This window comes from Cucurbita pepo, chromosome LG09 (genome assembly GCF_002806865.2).
Source record: "Cucurbita pepo subsp. pepo cultivar mu-cu-16 chromosome LG09, ASM280686v2, whole genome shotgun sequence".
Classification (NCBI taxonomy): domain Eukaryota; kingdom Viridiplantae; phylum Streptophyta; class Magnoliopsida; order Cucurbitales; family Cucurbitaceae; genus Cucurbita; species Cucurbita pepo.
The window spans coordinates 745429-764088 of record NC_036646.1 but is presented as its reverse complement, the minus strand read 5'-3'; the positions used below and the strand labels follow the sequence as shown (position 1 = coordinate 764088).

The following is an 18660-nucleotide window of genomic DNA, read 5'->3' as shown; positions in this document are numbered from 1 at the left end:
TTTTTTAAGTTTTTGGGATGAAAAATTTATTTTAGTAGGTGGAATATAGGAATTTAATTTATTATTATTGTTTGATTTGCTTAAATAAATCTACGGAGGTTACAAGACTAAGTCTCTTCCTGTCAGATAGCTTTCCAACGTGTCAACGTTGAATCAGACACGTCACTATGAGTGTGCTGGTGAGATAAAATCACGCCACGTATACAGTAGTTTGCAAAAATAAATAAAAATTGAGAAAAGTAAAGCCGGGTCGATGTGGGACCCATATCTATCGTTTTATGGCAAGCATGGCGTGGGAGTTTCTGATTGATCCACGTGTGTCATCCTCGCAAGCTGGGCCTCCAGTTTTCAAGCACTTTTGACACGTGTCACAAGGGATAATTCTCGCGATACGATTAATTGACTGGAAAGAGAAAAGGAATTAGGGGAGAGGATGGTCATGGGTAACACGTGTCCTAACAGAATGAAATGGAGGTCGGGTAGGGCAGGTTTTGTAGCTGCCCGTAGAATTAGAGTTGCCCGAGAGTCTCTCTTTTGTTCCTGGGTGGGAGGAAGAAAGGAAGCGACACGTTTTCTTCTCAGCGAAATTCCGTAACGCATTCCATTACTTGCTTATATTATTACACTTCGCCAAGGATGATTATTCTTATCGGGAGATTCTCGACGGCGAGTTCCTGTTTCGGACGATTCCGATGACGGAGGTTTACTGTAGAATGCCAAGTGATGATGATATAGATTCGCCGGCCAAATGCCGAGAGCGCCGGCGCCGTAGAATAGAAATGAGGCGATTAGCAGCAGTACCGTCGGCGAAACCCTCGCCATCGCCGTCGACCAGTCAGCACCACCGGAAGGAGAACCAAACTGAGAGTTCCGGTTTGGAGAAGAAGCGTGTTCGGAAGACGGACGGCGGCGACACTCCGGAGGTTTTAACGTCTTCGTCTTCGGGGGAGGACGTGAACGCTGTAGTTGCTTCATCGTCGGTACCTCAGCCGGTGTTCGGGATGATGTCGGTATCTGGGAGATCACGTGAGATGGAGGACGCAGTATCGGTGAGCACGTGCCTTATTGGTCCAGAAAGGCGACTACCGGTGCATTTCTTCGCCGTCTATGATGGACATGGAGGCCCTCACGTAAAGTTTAAATTTTATTTTTCCAGAATAGAGAAAAAAAAAAAATTGGAGGTGGAAATTACCATTGAGATCAAACTGAATTATCCTCTATAATGGCGGCAATGAGGGTTATTATCGTCATTATGATGGTCTAATTTGCTTTATTTCACAGGTGGCAACATTATGTATGGAGAAGATGCACGTGTTAGTACAGGAGGAATTGGCGCGCGTGGTGAATACGCGCGAGGAAACTGAGAGTATCGGTGGAGGAAGTAGCGTGGCGGAGGAGGAGGCGACTTGGAGAAGAGTGATGCGGCGGAGCTTTGAGAGAATGGATGAAGTGGCACTCAATACTTGTGCCTGTGGGAGTGTCGGAGGCCAGTGTGCTTGCCATCCAATGGAGGTGGCTCTCGGTGGCTCCACCGCCGTTGTCGCTGTGCTCACGCCGGAACATATAATCGTTGCCAACTGCGGTGACTCACGCGCCGTCCTCTGTCGAGGAGGAAGGGCCATTCCGCTTTCCAATGATCACAAGGTTTACTCTCTCTCAAGTCCTTCTCTCCCGAAAATTGTTGACGTAATCGTCGCCAGCTGTTTGCTCAACATTTATTATGCTGTCAATTTTTGACGAGATGATAACGATTAAAGGATTGCTTGTCTAATCTTGTTGCTTCTATGATGCGATTGGACCATTTTAGCGTAAAAGAAATTTTAGATTGATTAGGTCTCCCTTACATTCTCATTCATTCAGCCATTTGTTCTTCTTTTCTCCAATTTTTTACTAATTTTGGGACACAAGCATAATGCTTCGCAAATTCTGTCCCATCCTTCTAGGGCTATTAATTCGTCGTAGTTACGTTATGGATGGCGATCCTGACGTACTATAGTTATTTATACAACACTTGTTGCCCGACTCTGGCTATGGGGATCAGTTCTTCGATCTCAGTTTAGATTCGTTAGCCCATTTGTATCACTGCGAATAAAAGTGTGTAATGGTATCGTTTCATATAACCTTTCTGCTTAACGTTGAGTTCTTCCATGAAGCTTGGTCTTTTTATTTTTTGTCTGAAGTACATTTTAGATGGATAGAATGTTGTGTGAGCAGAAAATATATGATATTCTCTGCTTTCTCGAATTATTGATTCAGTGTTCTAATATTGTTGGTCTACTTAATTTCACTGTGTATTATTTCATGATACCTTTTCCAGCCAGTAGGTGTCTCATGATGAACATAATAATATATTTTTTTCTCACTATTTTGCTTATCCTAATTCTCAGCCTGATAGAATTGATGAACTAGCAAGGATCGAAGCTGCAGGAGGACAGGTGATTTTCATAAATGGAGCTCGGGTTAAAGGCATCCTTGCAATGTCCCGTGCAATTGGTAATAGTTTCTGCTATTATGGATGTTGAATATGATATTATCTGCTTTTGTGGAGTTTGCTTAAACATTCCGACGTAAATTATAATGCTTCCAGTGTATGATTATTGCATATGGTCATCTACAGAAGTCTGATTTTGTTTTCAAGGAATTAAATAAACTGCTCACTGTGACACCGTCTAGGTAATTACGAGGTACACCTTTCTTGTTATTCAGAAACCGATTGTGGTCGTGTTTAGTTTTGGTACAGTTCTATGCAATCTTATTTGTCAAATCCTGCATTTTTTTCTAAGTTCGAACATTGATTAGATTATAAGTTTCAAGGATTTCCTAAAAATTTGATTGTCGTACTCTGTCGCTAGTGCATATATATATATATATATATATATATATGAATACTCTCTAGAAGAGAATGTATAAAGCCTTTAATGAATGAAAGGATTTAGATTCTGATATATTTTTCAGTGATAAGAATTAATAGATAAAGGGACTGTTGATTCACTGAGGTTATGTAGTGCTTGGATCAAACACTATTTCGTTTTATTAGGTTGAGTCCATGGACAACTACAAATTGCGAAATGGATGCTCATTTGGAATATGCATATGATTTGACAAAAGAGGTTTATGCTGTACGGTTCACTGTGTTTGCATTCACTTATAATATTCTGGATGACCTTACTTGAAATGGGTCCTCGAGTTAAGGGGACGAAAAAAATTTGTAACAATTTGAGTAAGATTGTTACTTCCTTGAATCTGAAGTACACTTCTCACTCCCCATTTCATATTGGAGCATTGGGCTTAGCCTCGTGATTCTTCTGAAATGGGTTCCCTTACAACATTGCTTGGCAAAAATGTGAAGCATGTGATTCTGAATGAAAATGCTTTATGTTGCATTTCTTCATCAACAGATTGCTGGCATGGTTGAATGGTAGTGTGGATAAAGATTGGCAAAATTTCCTAGTAACTTCATAGAACACCCTCTTTGATAACTCAGAGGGTCTAGAGCAAAACAGATTGTGAAAAAAACTAATCAGATTGGAAAATCTTCGTTGCCCTTAAAGTCATAATTTTCCTGAAGTAATTTGATTCAATGGGACAAGTTATTTTCTTCAAGGAAGGTTTTAAGTACTGTACAGATCATGGCAGTTTGTTGGGGGAAAAAAAAAAAAAAAATTGAACAGGGTGATATTAGTTATGTGCATAATTGAGGCTTTAAACCCTCGCAAATTTCCTTTCTTATAACTACATTACTTCGGGGTTGTATGCTAACATTGCAATGTAATGCGGCTTTGACATGCTGAGAGTAGGGAAGACTCAGCAAATAAGTGTAAGGGTCAAGAATGTTTATGATTTTTCTTTGTGATAATCTCTATGTATGTCCCGTGATTTAGACAAATTTTCTTTTTTGTATGATGGACCATTTGAAGAGTTCGAAGCATTTCGATCTTCAATATGGATTCTAACTTCTTGCAAGTTGCAACTAGAATGACCTTATTAGATGTACGAGTCAGAGGTATATCTTCCTCTTGTGATGGAGTTCATGGAAATCAATTTGATAGTGGCAGAAATCTGCAGAATCATGTCTTGTTGGCAAGTACCTCTGTTGGATCGTCACTCACTTTACTTGACAATATCTAATCTGTTTTGAACATGATTGTGCATTGTAAAAAAAAAAAAAAAAAAAAAAAAAAAAATAATAATAAAGAAAAAGAAAAAGAAAAAAGGTTTGGAACTGGTCAACTGGTGCTTACCACGTTGGCATGCGAAACTGTTTTTTTCCCTTTCAGTTGGCTGTTGAATACTGGTCTATACCATCATTTTTGTTTGGTTTACTTGGGGATTGGTTGACATAAAGGTTTGGTTTACTGGTCAACTGGTGCTTACCACGTTGGCATGCAAAACTGTTTTTTTCCCTTTCAGTTGGCTGTTGAATACTGGTCTATACCATCATTTTTTTTTTTGGTTTACTTGGGGATTGGTTGACATAAAATTTTGTGGCTTCGTATATTTGCATTTTTTTAAAAACTTGGAACTAACTGTGCTTCTTTACTGTGATTTTGTTTGTTGCTTTTTTTCTAAGATATTTTGGGAAATCAGGTCAGAGTAATTTTGACTGATGAACAACATTAACAAGTAGCAACATGGACTTGAGAGGTGCCAAGTTTCCAAATGCAAAACTTATTCTAGCAGTGGGACATTGGTGTCTTGAATCTTATCTCCATATGTCTATATGTATACATTTGTTGAAGCATATGTGAAGTTATAAGTTTCGTCTTATAACTTAGAAGGAAATGTTAGACTGATGCCTTGCCAGCTTATGATTAGATTCAATTTTTGTTGTTGGAAGATCACGACAGTGTTGAAGCGAAGAATATAAGCTTAGTGCAAAGTGGGTCGTACCATGAGATTGACTAATCATGATTCGTTCTTGCCTTTTCACCATGCTAAGAATGGCCATCTTGTAATTTTAACCAAAATGAGATTTTATTCTAAAAGTTTAAGGTATCTTGGGAAGCTTGCTGAATGTGGTTGCTCAATTGAGATTTATGATGACTGCAATATCAACTTGTTGATGTTCATCAGGGATGAGAGAGAAGATGTCACCATGTAGGCCAACTATGATGCAAGTATATAAAGAAATTGGAAAGAAAACAAGAGTTATGAGTTGTCTCTGTTAGAATTGGACTAGTTTATTCCAGTGTGAAAATTAGTCGATTGTTGAAGCTTTTGCATTTGAAAGACGGATGAAGGACCTAATGATGAGTGTTCTAAATATCTTTCTTACCATATGAAACGATACTACCATGGATATAAACTGTATTAAGTTTCTAATACCTTGAGTTATTAGCTGTTCAGCTAGCGTTTAACCGGTGGATTTATTTTTCCATTAACGAGTCTTGTTTCAAAATCTTGGATGCTCTCACTCATGATACCTGGAAGTCCATGTCGAGAAATTGACCTCATATCTTTTGCTGAGACTTGCCTAGATCCGATCCTGTGAATACCAATGGGGGAGGTTTTCTAGATTTAATGCCATGTTGAGAAATACCGTAACTGGCTTGAGCCATTTGCGAATTTGTAAGCTTGAGCTATTTTACTGAGGAACTAGTTCTTATTTCTAATTACAAAATATGATATTGTTCACCATTTTTTGGTATTTATTTTTAACCAACCGACTGTTGGTCTGTTCATTTGAATGGTTGAAGGTGAGCATCGGCAGATAATCTGATAAAGAGAGTGACTGGCGGGGTAATGCTATTCTGAAAGTGAATTCAGAGCTTCATATCTCGAGGTTGTATTTATGGGTTAAGAAACCCATGGAATCTTTGGAAACTTATTTGGGAAGTTGTACTTCACATTTGTGTTGACTGTGCTCCGGGAACTCTAATGAAATCCTCGTTCCTTTAGTGCTTGATTTCTGTTCTGCAATTTCCCTGGTCTAGGTTCTGTTCTGCAATTTCCCTGGTCTAGTCGCCTATAGCAACTTCTTTGGAGAGATGCCTAATTTGTGTAGTTTTATATACTTTCTGTGTCAGATTACTCGAGTTACCGTTTGATTCTAGGAATAGGATTAACAGAAGAGACTGGTGATCATTCTATGGTTTAAGGCAGGTAGGAGAAATGTGGCTATTAAGGGTGACATTGTATTTATGGTTCATGGGTTGAATTGGGTTGAATCTGGGAGAAGTAATGAAGTTCTGTATGAATGTATGGGATCAGTAACTCTGATCAATTGATTATGTTGGAGATTCAACGAGCATAATTCTCTTTCTTCTTTCCTGTTCATGTACCGTCAGGATGGACATAGTTCTTCCCTTTTCCCTTTCTTCCTGTGTTATCAGACTTCCCTTTTTATGTGTCAAGTTCATTCTTTGTTATCTAGATTTGTGCAAAATAAATAACCTTTTTTGCGACACAAGTGATAATTCTAGTCGCTTAGATTGAGCTTCACTTCTACATTTGCCCCTAATGTTATACTGTCAGGCAAGCAGCGAACTTTATGTATGATCTTTCGATTATAATAAAACAAGTTCTTGCGGAATTCCATTTGTCTATGTTTTTCTTTTTTTTTTTGAAGATTGATCTCTGTTGATTTTTCCACTTGTATGATGCTTTGAACAGGCGACAAATATCTCAAGTCAGTTGTAATATCAGAGCCAGAAATTACCTTCACCAAAAGAGAACCCGATGATGAATGTTTAATACTTGCAAGTGATGGTTTGTGGGATGTTCTTTCAAGTGAGTTGGCTTGTGAGGTAGCTCGTGAATGTCTCCAGGAAACGGTCGCTGCTTCTAGCACTACAATAGATCTCAACGCCTTACCTCAAATTGAAGAAGGGGCTGGAACTTCATATACCTCTCGTAGTTCAGTTGCTGCAGCACTGCTTACTCGTCTTGCTTTGGGGCGGAAAAGCACCGACAATATCAGTGTCATAGTTATCGATCTAAAGAGGAGCTAAGCTGAAAAAAATGATGTAGTTAAGGTCAACCAAGTATATGGAGTTGTACAGCCTTGCTCTAGACTGGAAACGAAGTGAGGAGCATGATCCATTGAAGATTGCTCCTCTTAGGTGAAAACTTATTTCTCTAATTTGTAGGTTTGCAATTGAATTTATTAGTTGAAAGCTGTGTTCTGGGTCATGGGTCAATCGATGTTTTGCTTTTTTATGCCATCATGAAGCAAAAAAGAACTGATGATTGGAAGAATCGATACAATCCAACATTTTTCCTGCCACGTGATGTTAATGATGTGCTTTATGATGGGATTAGACAATTACAGGCATGCTCTTACATCCTAAAAATGAAGCATTTCTCTTTTGCTTCTCAAAATTTGGTTGATATATCATTACAAGATTTGCTTGCTGTGGCCAGTTTGCCTCCCTTGTTTGGCTCCCTACTTTTACTTTCTCAGTTGAAACAGATGATTCCAGCTTTAAATCACTGGAATATGCTGCGGTTAGTTGAAGTCACATGTTAATATCTGATCATATCTTTTATCAGTATCAAGCTGTACAACATTACTCCATTTGAACATGCTTCTGCTGCCATTATTTCAGATTGATTATTGAGATTCCAAAAGAGGAACATAGCCGTAAAAGAACATGAAAGATGTTTGTTTCTTTGTTTATGTGTGCAGTAATTTGGATTGTAGTTTCTGCTTTCATGGTTGAGTAAGTCTGAAGTGTCGAGCTATATTTTCATGGCCTGGCTGTCTTTCATATTCATATTAAATGCAGAAGCAGAATGCCATTTCAACCTCATTGTGGTCACAAAGCTTGCATCAATTCAACATATGGCCATTGTCAAGCTGTGCAACACCTGTCGGCGCTATTCAGGTATGATTCTTACTCTCTCATTAATCAATGATCTAAGATAGTAGGGGGTAGAGAGAGAGAGAGAGAGAGAGATGGCAAAGTCCAGCTGGTTCTTGTTTGGTAGAATTTGGAATAGCTTAAGTATGTGGGCAAGGACTTGGTTAAGCACATGCAGCATGAATTTTGCAGTACAATATTGGAGTCTCATCACAAAAGCACATGTAAAGTTTTAGACTTCCCAAGCAATTTCAAATCCAATTTTTATTGATGAAAAGCTGCAGCCATTTTCACACCATTGACCTGAATCTATGAATGCTTTATAAAATGTCACCTCTTATCTCTCTCCTCTAGCTGATCAATGGAATGTGACAGAATATTCTTGTCTTCTGGCCCTAAACAATAAACAAATGGGTATCACAAAAGAGAACTCAATGAAGGATTGTCTTGGGAGTTTGGCCTGGATTAGGTGAGATTTAGAAACATTGAAAGATAGAGAGAGAGAAATGGAAGAGTTGTCAATTCATTTGGGTTTTGTTTTTATTATCCAATGAATGCTTTTTTTGATCTAAAGCCTCTAATTTGTCTTATGCCACCAAATACATACTTTCTTCCTCTCTCAAGAGGAGAGAGATACGCACGTGTGCACGTGACATTCAAAGGTCGTCGCATGTGACACCTAGAAATGGTCAAAATTATTATTATTATTATTATTTTTTTGTTTCATTTCATTTTCAATTGGATGACTAGGTCGAATATTTCTCTAAATTACCAACATACCCATCCTTATATTTTTCCCTTCATTGCCCCTCTCTCTTGTCGAGAGCTGCTTCGCCTCAGTAGTTGAGAGCTGGAGCTGCCATAGCTTATGGCTAGAGCCATGGGACTAATATACTCAGAGAGGAAGTAATATATGGAAAGAATATGTGATTGGTAAGGAAAATATTGGAAAAGAAAAGTAATAATAGAGAGGTAAGGATGAAGAAATGAAAGGCAGGGAAGGAAAAATGAAGCATTTAATAATGGTGGCTCCCAATGGGGGAGTGAGGTCACCATTTGAAACTAATAATTCTTTAGACAAACCCTTTGAATTAAAAGAAAACTACCTAATTCACCTTTTATATTCAACTTATGTGTATGACTTTTCCTAAGTTTGCTTTCACTTACTTTTCCTCTAATTGGTTGGTTTTTCTAAATTATATGTTCACTCATCATTGTTTTAGTGTTTTTCATTGAAAAATCCCACTAATCAGATCCGAAACTATGTGGAAACAATCATAATGATATCAAAAATGATTTAAGCCTCTAGAAGTATAAGAGAAGATCCCACCAAAATAGATACTTTCTATCATAGAGGTAGATCCACACTCGTAGAACGTATCGGAATCTCACGCATAAGTATTTCTTCGAGTAAAGGACTTTTCTCTTACTAGTCAAATGGACAGTTGTGTAATTTTCTTTGGTTTAGGTAGCTTAATTAGTGAGAGCAAAGGACCAAAATTACTTGTGTCAGCGATCAAAATCCACTTCTAGGTAAAGAGTCCAAAGGACACATAGTCGAGACCTAATTTAGATTGTTCACTTGTATCTATTTTCGTAGGACACATAGTCGAGACCTGATTTAGATTGTTCACTTGTATCTATTTTCGTACAATGCTTCATGTTCATAATTTATACTCGAACATGAAATTTGGTTTCGACCCACATTCTTTATGGCCTCGTTTCAAATGGGAGAGTAGGGAAATATTTTTAGGGTCGAGAATGGAGATTACATTTCTTGTCCTTGACGTGGAGACATCTCTAACTAATACCAATAACTTCTAATCTTGCCTTTCTCGGGACAAAAAACTAGCTCGATTATCCCTCTAATTTCTAAAATTATTGTAGGAAAAAACGAAAAATGAAAAAGAAAAGAAGGAAGAAGTGGATCTTTTTAAAGGTATATTGACGTTTCTATGTAATTATGTAAAAGGGAAAATCTAACAACTTCCCGCAAATAATAATAATTATTAATGTCCAAAATAAATGATCAATTAAAAGAGAAAATAAAAGAGCCTCAACGCTCCCATTTTCTTCTTCTTCCTCCTTCCTTCTTCTTCTTCTTCTCCTCTTCGAAAATTCTGTGTCAGTTTCGCCATGGAAAGAGCTCGGTACTGTTAATCTCGCCCGAACACAAATAACCCACTAAGGATTCACTAGAATTTGTTCTCTCACGATGCCATCTCGCTCCATTTCCCCGTCTCCTTCTCCTTCTTCACTACACACCCATCACCATCCTCTGTCCAGTCGTCTTCTTCCCCCAATCGTTGCCGCTTCCACTGCCGCTTTCTCTCTATTCCTCTTTTTCATTGTTCTCTTCCGTAAAATTACCCGGAAACGCACTGCCCCTGCTGATTCCAAACCGCCCCATCGATTCTCCTACTCCCTTCTTCGTCGTGCCACCGAATCTTTCTCCCCTTCTCGCCGTCTCGGCCAAGGGGGCTTTGGGTCTGTTTATCGTGGCATTCTTCCGCAAACCCACAAGGAAATTGCGGTCAAACTTATGGATTCTGGGTCTCTACAAGGCGAAAGGGAATTTCAGAACGAGCTGTTCTTTGCCTCCAAGATTGACTCGTCTTTTGTCGTTAGCGTTCTTGGGTTTTGCTCTGATCAGAAGCGGCGGAGGATGTTGTTAGTTTATGAGCTTTTGCATAATGGGAATTTGCAGGATGCTCTGTTGCATAGGAAGTGCCCGGAGCTTATGGAGTGGAAGAAACGATTTTCAGTTGCGGTTGATATCGCCAAGGGATTAGATCATCTTCATGGGTTAGATCCACCAGTTATTCATGGTGATATCAAGCCTAGCAATGTGCTTTTGGATCATTGTTTCTCGGCTAAAATTGGGGATTTTGGGCTTGCTAGGTTGAAATTGGAGAATAGTCAATTTGAAGTTGAGGTGAAGGTGAATGGTGGTGTGGAGGAGGAGAAGAAGGAAAAAAAGGGGGAATATGAGAGCAATCGTGGTTGTATAGTTGAAGATTGTGGATCTGTGGCCGAGGAAGCTGAGAGTGTTACTACTGGATTTGATGAATTCAACGTGGGGGTTGATCAGTCACCTGAGAGCTTTTTGAGAATTCCCGTTTCAGAGACATCGCCAGAGACGGTGGAGGTTGCCACGACTTCACCCGAGACTGCTTTGGCGGCTGCAGCGATGGCATCCCCATCGGAAGTGGCTTTTGACAGAGCTAGTGTTGAGAATGGGAAAGAGCCGAGCAGTGTGGAGAAGAAAAGTAGTTTTGGGTTTAAGAATAGTATATCAGGTAAAGATTGGTGGTGGAAGCAGGAAAATGGAGTTGGTACCAGTGGGAATGTCAAGGAATATGTGATGGAGTGGATTGGATCAGAGATCAAGCCTGAGAGGCCGAAGAGCGAATGGATTGCAGCCTCGTCGAGTGGCAGAACTGTAAAGAAATCAGAGAAAAAGAAGAACAAGAAGCGATTAGAATGGTGGATGTCTATGGATGATGAGAAGAATACCAAGAATCTGAAAAAAGAGAAGAGAAGGCCAGTGAGGGAGTGGTGGAAGGAGGAGTATTGTGAAGAACTTGCAAAGAAAAGGAAGAAAAAGAAGCCTCAAAAGGGCGCAGGTAGTTGTGATGAGAAAGAGGGTTACATGTGGCCAGGGGATGATGAAATGTACAGAGAGAAAAAGAGAAGAACCAGAAGCAGAAGCCATGGAAGCCGAGGCAGCATCGATTGGTGGTTAGATGGACTTAGCGGGGAACTCTGGCGAGCTCGTGGGAACAGCCACGATTCAACCGGAGGGGACATTCCCAAAAGTGGTGGCATTAGTAGTACTCCAAGTATGAGAGGAACAATGTGTTACATTGCCCCTGAATACGGCGGTGGCGGAGATCTCTCCGAGAAATCTGATGTTTATAGCTATGGAGTTCTATTATTAGTTCTTATAGCTGGAAGAAGACCCCTTCAGGTGACAAATTCACCACTTTCAGAATTCCAGCGTGCCAATCTCTTATCGTGGGCTCGTCATCTCGCTCGAGCTGGAAAACTCATTGACTTGGTCGATCAGTCGATTCAGTCCTTGGATAAAGAACAAGCCCTTCTTTGCATCAAGGTTGCCCTGCTTTGTTTGCAGAAACTGCCTGCCCGCAGGCCCTCCATGAAAGAGGTTGTGGGCATACTAACAGGTGCATTGGAGCCACCTCAACTACCAACAGAACTGTCTCCTTCACCGCCATCTCGCTTCCCTGCGAAGTTGCATAGGAAGGCTCGGTGAGTTAATCAGATCAAACAAACCCTTTTCTTGTATATGCTAATACACTATTTTAGCTAATTTATTCATCATCTTCGTAGGCGATTCGTGTTAAAATGCAATCAAACAGTAAAAAAAAGTTCATAATTTTTCACATTAGCTTGTTTCCTTCGGTTTTTTCGTCTTGTTAGTGATGTGATGATGCCCTTTATAGGTCCAGAACTCATAAGATATTTGTATATAAACAAGTCAAGATGGATAGAAATAGAAGACATTGTCCCTTTCTGTTTTCTTGATGTTCTAACACTGAGTTTGATAAAGTGCATGAAAGCTTCTAATTGCTTTATGGAACTAGCTATGGTTTCCCAGTGATTCTCCCTTCCTTGTAGCATTGTTATTCTCTGAGTAAGCCCAAAAGAACAAAAGAAAAAGAAGAAAAAGGAATTAGAACCTCAGTGGGCTTGAAAATATCATGAACTCATTTGCTTTTGGAAGTTGACCAAAGAATTTTACAAGTAGGCATGCCTTTCACTTTGGTTAAAAGGAGATGATAGTACAGAAAAGCAACAGTATTGGCAATAGAGCTAGAATTGAAAATAGAGCTAGAATTGAAGGCCTTTTTTCTCTGTATTATCTTTTTCCTTTTTGATGAGAAAACTGCTGTTGTTAAGAGAGATTGAAGGTTAAATTACAAAACCAACTGGGCCATACAAAACACTCAGACTTAGGCCATCCAAAAAGAGGCTTCAAAACCTACTGAAGGAGCTTCAATTGTTGACAACAAAGAATAAAGGGAAGTTGCAAGAACAATTGTCCACAAAAGCTCACATGGAGATGTTGAGATGTTTCTTACTCACAATCTCTTTTCATGATCCCTCGACACCCGAAAAGAACTTCTTGTTTGTTTATATTGGAACGGTAGGAAAGACGACCTTCTCTATCGTTATTATATAGGAACTCTAACAAGGGGCCAAACCCGCCCTAGGATTTCTTCCGAATCTTCCTAGGCACTAAAGAACTCCAACTAAACCAACTGAAATAGAGGTGATTCCAACGCCTCAATTAAGAGCAATCCAAAGCAGCTGCTGTAGGTTCTTGGATGAAATTACATGTAACAGTCCAAGCTTACCGATAGCAGATATTGTCTTCTTTGAGCTTTACCTTTCGGTATTCTCTTCATGATTTTAAAATGCGTCTACTAGGAAGAGGTTTCTATATCCTTATTAAGAATGCTTTGTTCCTCTCTCCAACCAATGTGAGATCAGGGTGTGGAAACTTTTTCTTAGTAGACGTGTTTTAAAATCTTGAGGAGAATCCCGAAAGGGAAAGCCCAAAGAGGAAAATATCTGTTAGCGGTGGGTTTTGGCTGTTACAAATGGTACCAGAACTAGACACCAGGTGCTGTGTGCCGATGAGGATGATGAGCTTTCAAGGGGGATAGATTGTGAGACCCCAAATTAATTGGAGAGAGAAATAAAACATTTCTTATAAAGGCGTAGAAACCTTTCCCTAACAGACGCGTTCTAAAACCGTAAGACTGATAGCGATATGTAAGGAGTCAAAGCAAACATTATATCATGCTGTCCTTGTGCACTTGGTGATACTTCAAATGCAAGCTTCCTACTTTTTTTTTCCCTTGATTAGTTCTGCAATCATTCACTATCATGAACCCTCTCTACTTTTCCAAAGTCTAAGAAGCATTTGGATGAATAAATGCTCCGCAGTAAAGTGGGCACAACTATGGCTATTGGATCTGGGTTAACTTGTGAAAATCTGTACTTTCATTCATATTTTTGTACTGACCAAGTTTCTAGGTAAAGTTGGGTGTGACTGAGACACGACGTTCAGCTTTCGACGAAGCTTACGCCTCACCATCGGGTGCGTAGAGCATGGAACAGACATACAGATTTCACTCTCTGCTCATTGCTCATCTATTCTTTCATTGTCTCTTGTCTTGTATGAAGATCATGGCTGGATTGTGTTAACTGTTCCATTCATTTTAATTCTTCTGCTATGAAATTTAGTCCAGTGGTTTCAACCTCAAATCCAAAGACCTCGAAGTTGGGCTGGACTACCTTGGGCCCAAGTCAAGCAAACTGGCCCGTCCCCTTTCCCGCTACCTATTTTAATACTCATCACGGCAAAATTCTCCATTCATTTTTGCAGAGATCGAAATTTGTGGAACGATTTTTTTTTTTTTTTTTTTTNTTGTGATAATTTAGTAGAGCCTTCAAGTAGCTAATTCGTTAGTTGTCGGGATTAAATTATAGGGTCGAGTAAAAATAAACCTAAGTGAATTAGGTTTTTAAGTGGCTATCAGATATAGTTTAGGGACGATTTGTAAGGTTTAATCAAATTAGAGACTAAATTGAAACTTTTAAAATTTCAGGGACCAAATTAAAATTAAGCTGAAATTACATCTATTTTCTCTTTTGATAAAATATATATAATCAATTGAACTATGCTCAAATTCTTTTCTTTTATATTTATTTCGACGGTTTTTTTCTTTTATTTTTATTATTCATTTCAAAGAATCTATTAAATGGATAATTTTCATTATTCAATATAATTTTAGTAAATAGATGTAAAATATTTAACAAATCTAATAATATTTGATAAATAGAATTATAACATAATTGTACCACCGCAATTTCTAAAAATACAAAATATGATATTACAACTTAGTTTCATCAACAAATTATATATAAAGGGGAGTGGGATGGAAGAGCGAAGAATTGGGTGAATACGGGGAGAACTGTGAGATCTCGCATCGATTAGAGAGGGGAACAAGTGCCAGTGATAATGTTGGCCCTTGAAAGGGTGAATTGTGAGGGAACAAGTGCCGCTTGCCCTTGAAAGGGTGAATTGTGAGATCCCACATGCCGCCTTGAAAGGGTGAATTGTGAAAATTGTGAGATCCCACGTGCCAGTGATAATGCTGGGCCTTGAAAGGGTGAATTGTGAGATCCCACCGCCTGGGCCTTGAAAGGGTGAATTGTGAGATCCAACATGCCGCCTTGAAAGGGTGAATTGTGAGAATTGTGAGATCCCACGTGCCAGTGATAATGCTGGGCCTTGAAAGGGTGAATTGTGAGATCCCACATTGGTTGGAGAGGAAACTTGTTCCGAAAGCTTCAAAGCTGGGCCTGAAGGGGTGAAACAATCCCACATTGGTTGGGGAGGAAACTTCTTCCGAAAGCTTCAAAGCTGGGCCTGAAGGGGTGAATTGTGAGATGCCAGTGATAATAGACCTTGAAGGGGTGAATTGAGAGATCCCACATTGGTTGGATAGGAAACTTCTTCCGAGCCTCAAAGTTTGAAAGAGAACAATACCTAGTGGAGAAAATCCAATACCTAGTGGAGAAAATCCAAAGAGAACAATATCTGCCCATATCCAGTAAAGAAAATCTAAAGAGAACAATATCTGCTTTATTTAGTCAAGAGAGAAGTCCCTTTATGTTTCCTATTCTCCTTCTCGTTAAAACTAGGATTTTGCCCTTTGTTCAGGATTAGTCTCTGATCCCACGAGTTAAATAAACATCTCTACTAACCTATAATTCTTTAGTTAATAACACATATGTTGCTCGCATAAGAAGCGAGTTTTATGATCGATACTTGTACATAACACATCAATAACCATGACAAAGTGTACCCATGCTGATCAAAAGAGATTTGTTATACGAGGAATTGCTTCAAAGCTAAGGCTATTGACTTTATAAACTTTAATTAATCAATTAAATAATTCATGCATATATATATACATATACATATATATTATATCAACCAAAGGCCGTACAAGACATTAAAGAGATAAAATTCCAGTGATAATTTTAATAATCAGTAAATTAAGCTCTAATTGTAATAATTTTATTTTCTTTTACTTTATTGTTTAATTAACTTGTATTTTTGTCATTAAGGTCCAAATGAGAAATTCAACTATATGATATATAATATGATTTAATATCATTTTCATCATATAAAAAATACATCCTTAATCAATAATTTACCGAAGAGGCACAGGACCACAAGGACTATGAAGACTTTAGTTAGTATATTATTGTTCCATATGACTTAAACTTGAATAATAATGATAATAATAATAATAATAATAATAATAATAATAATAATAATAATAATAATAATAATAATAATAATAATAATAATAATAATAATAATAATAATAATAATGGGGAATTATAATAATGTAGATATAGGGTTTGATAAAGTGGTTGAATATATATATAGTTGAATTCATATAATAAGAGATTGGATGATCATGGCCTGATTCTCAAGCATAAACACCAAATCATTTACATCATGTGGTTGGGATTTGCTTCTTTGCTTTTTTCCTTATTTTTTTAGATTTTGTTCCTTTTTTATATTTGGTGGAATCTTAAGCCACCCTATATCGATGTTAGACAATATTAATCCCTAATTTAATATCTATTCTTAATTAAATATTGTATGGATGCACGGTTACGTTACCTACTCCTTGCTTCTTAAGAGTGAAGACTGTCCCTACAAACTAACACAGAGTCATTCTAGTATTGTCTTCACTCACATGCATTCCAAGAAAATTTTTAAGAGTTTTCCCAACATTTTGTTCCAAGTAAAACATGTTTAACTATTCGGCTCCTATGATTGAGCCACCGAAAAGGAAGGTGCACCTCATTGGTATAGATAGTAACTTTAATTTCCTTTAAGCCTTTCTTAGTCATCGTATCCTCAAGATCAATCTCATTTGAATGTGGTATCGATTCATTCGTGTAGCCTCCTTTACCCGGGTGTAACGTTATGTGTGCTTGATTTAAAACGACTCTATGTTTAGTGACCTCTTACAGCATGTGAGTGAAGAAAAAAAAAACATGTTAAAAGGGTTGTCTTTTGTGGAAAAAACATGAACATGTGGTAGGGGATTGTCGAGCTATCAAATGTCAATTCATATTCCAAATCCTAGACATGAGTCATTACGAATATAGCTAACCTTCATAATCCTATCGAGACAATGCATTCCATTACTTAGACAAGAGGCGTTTAACTAGAACTCCTTTAAGTTATGTCGTTCATTTTATACATCTTTGACCGAAAAAAAAAACACAATTATAAATAAGTTGGACCCAACATTTCTATCAGTCTAACGTTTCTCAAAAACCAAATAGTAAAACCACAAGGACGTATATTTTAAGTAAACAATATCATATTATAATGATATCTTCTACTTTTGTGACTATGAATAAGCAAACCCGCCTATAAACATAAAACACGTCTTTTTGTAATGTTTGAATAAAATATTATTTATTTTCGACACATGGGGTAAGATAATAACAAATAATGTCCGAATGTAAGATGATTGCGTGTATGTTAAGTCAAACCTCAATTATGGTGAGCAAATTAGAAAGAGTATTTGAGCAACGTTTTGAATATGATTATGGGAAATTACGCATCATTTTCAAATCAATGATATGAAAAGCTACCCAAATGATAGCCTTACTTATATCTTATTATGGATTATTTTTCCACAAAGTACTATAGTCATAGTAATAATAATGTTCTAAAAGAACGAACCCATTTATCATACAAAGAATACAAAGAAATATAATTATGGTCGATGATTATTGAGAGCGAGTTCCACCTTCGTTAATAAGTGAGGAATACTATCTCTATTGGTATGAGGTCTTTCGGGGAAGCTCAAAGCAAAATCACGAGAGCTTATGCTCAAAGTGGACAATATCATATCTGGAGAGTCGTGATTCATAACAATCATTACCCTTCAAATCCTAAATTAATAAGAAAATCAATTAAATTAAGCCCCAAATCCTCTAATTTTCAGCCACTATTTGTTTTTTTGTTCTTTCAACAACCATATCTACAAATTAGGGTTTGTTGGGACAAAGATCACCTTAGGATCAAATCATGAAATTATCCGAAGAGCTATGGTCTACCAAAGACAAAAATGTCAGTTGTTGGGTTTGAACATTCAATCATTATTTCTCTAAGTTACATATTTAATTAATGTCCTTAAAAAAAACAAGAGAGAGAGAGAGAGAGAGAGAGGGAAAGAGAGAAATTATTGTAATACATGTGTGGGCGGTGAGTCATTCCCCAGCTAATCTTGTCTGTGAAGGATTTTGAATGGAATCTTGGCCTTCTAAACTCCAAACCCTTTCAAAATTCTTGCAAGATATTGCCCTAACAAACGCATCTTCTTTGTTCTTCACATAATTTCAGAGTTGTCAACCAGCTATATAATGTTCCCTTTACAGAAATGCGAAGACAAGTGCTTCCAGATTTCGTTTAATCCTCACCAACACATAATCCCTGAAGATCTCATCTTTGGGCCTCAAGTGTCAGTGGAAGCTCATGATGATAGTAACAACAACAATAATAATGGTGTCAACAATTTGGGAACTCGTGGAAGAAGGAAGCTGCTTCAGAATTTGGATCATGGCGTTTCGGATCAAGATCATCAAATCAAGTTGATGCATCGAGAAAGGGAGAGGCAAAGAAGACAAGAAATGGGTGCTCTTTATATGTCTCTAAGAACCCTACTTCCTCTTGAATTTATCAAGGTGATTGCTATCAATTTTTTTTTTTTTTTTTTTTTTT

The 18660-nt window shown here is 37.9% G+C and overlaps 3 protein-coding genes across 8 annotated transcripts in view; all 3 read left to right on the top strand.

Moving 5' to 3' along the window:
- The first annotated feature begins 531 nt into the window (after positions 1 to 531).
- On the top strand, positions 532 to 8541 carry LOC111801658 (probable protein phosphatase 2C 75). 6 transcript variants are annotated; one of them, XR_002816164.1, is made up of 5 exons: positions 560 to 1130; positions 1282 to 1644; positions 2388 to 2493; positions 6613 to 7061; positions 7728 to 8541. XR_002816164.1 is itself a non-coding variant. In XM_023685725.1 (4 exons), the coding sequence occupies exons 1-4, from the start codon at positions 693 to 695 to the stop codon at positions 6948 to 6950; spliced, it is 1245 nt and encodes a 414-aa protein (XP_023541493.1). In that variant the 5' UTR covers positions 532 to 692; the 3' UTR covers positions 6951 to 7361. The 6 variants fall into 6 exon arrangements, 4 of the variants coding, with proteins under 4 accessions (XP_023541493.1, XP_023541491.1, XP_023541490.1 ...); XR_002816165.1 differs by lacking the exon at positions 7728 to 8541 and adding an exon at positions 7628 to 7702; XM_023685725.1 differs by lacking the exon at positions 7728 to 8541 and having other exon boundaries at positions 532 to 1130; positions 6613 to 7361.
- A 1313-nt stretch (positions 8542 to 9854) lies between these two features.
- Positions 9855 to 14222, top strand: LOC111801657 (receptor-like serine/threonine-protein kinase At4g25390). Its single transcript, XM_023685720.1, has 2 exons — positions 9855 to 12074; positions 13869 to 14222. Exons 1-2 carry the CDS (start codon positions 10018 to 10020, stop codon positions 13870 to 13872), a joined length of 2061 nt encoding a protein of 686 aa, XP_023541488.1. The 5' UTR covers positions 9855 to 10017; the 3' UTR covers positions 13873 to 14222.
- A 4080-nt stretch (positions 14223 to 18302) lies between these two features.
- Positions 18303 to 18660, top strand: part of LOC111801325 (transcription factor bHLH118) — a 1564-nt gene continuing 1206 nt past the window's right edge. The window contains exon 1 of the mRNA XM_023685277.1: positions 18303 to 18623. Within this exon, the coding sequence (XP_023541045.1) occupies positions 18303 to 18623 (321 nt within the window). The remainder of the gene's footprint in view (positions 18624 to 18660) is intronic.

Excerpts from the sequence above, each read along its gene's own strand:
- LOC111801658 (XM_023685725.1), top strand. The coding sequence starts at position 693 with ATGACGGAGGTTTACTGTAGAATGCCAAGTGATGATGATATAGATTCG. Across the intron at positions 1,131-1,281 it reads ATGGACATGGAGGCCCTCAC|GTGGCAACATTATGTATGGA; the intron begins GTAAAGTTTAAA and ends TTTATTTCACAG. Across the intron at positions 1,645-2,387 it reads CGCTTTCCAATGATCACAAG|CCTGATAGAATTGATGAACT; the intron begins GTTTACTCTCTC and ends CCTAATTCTCAG.
- LOC111801657 (XM_023685720.1), top strand. The coding sequence starts at position 10,018 with ATGCCATCTCGCTCCATTTCCCCGTCTCCTTCTCCTTCTTCACTACAC.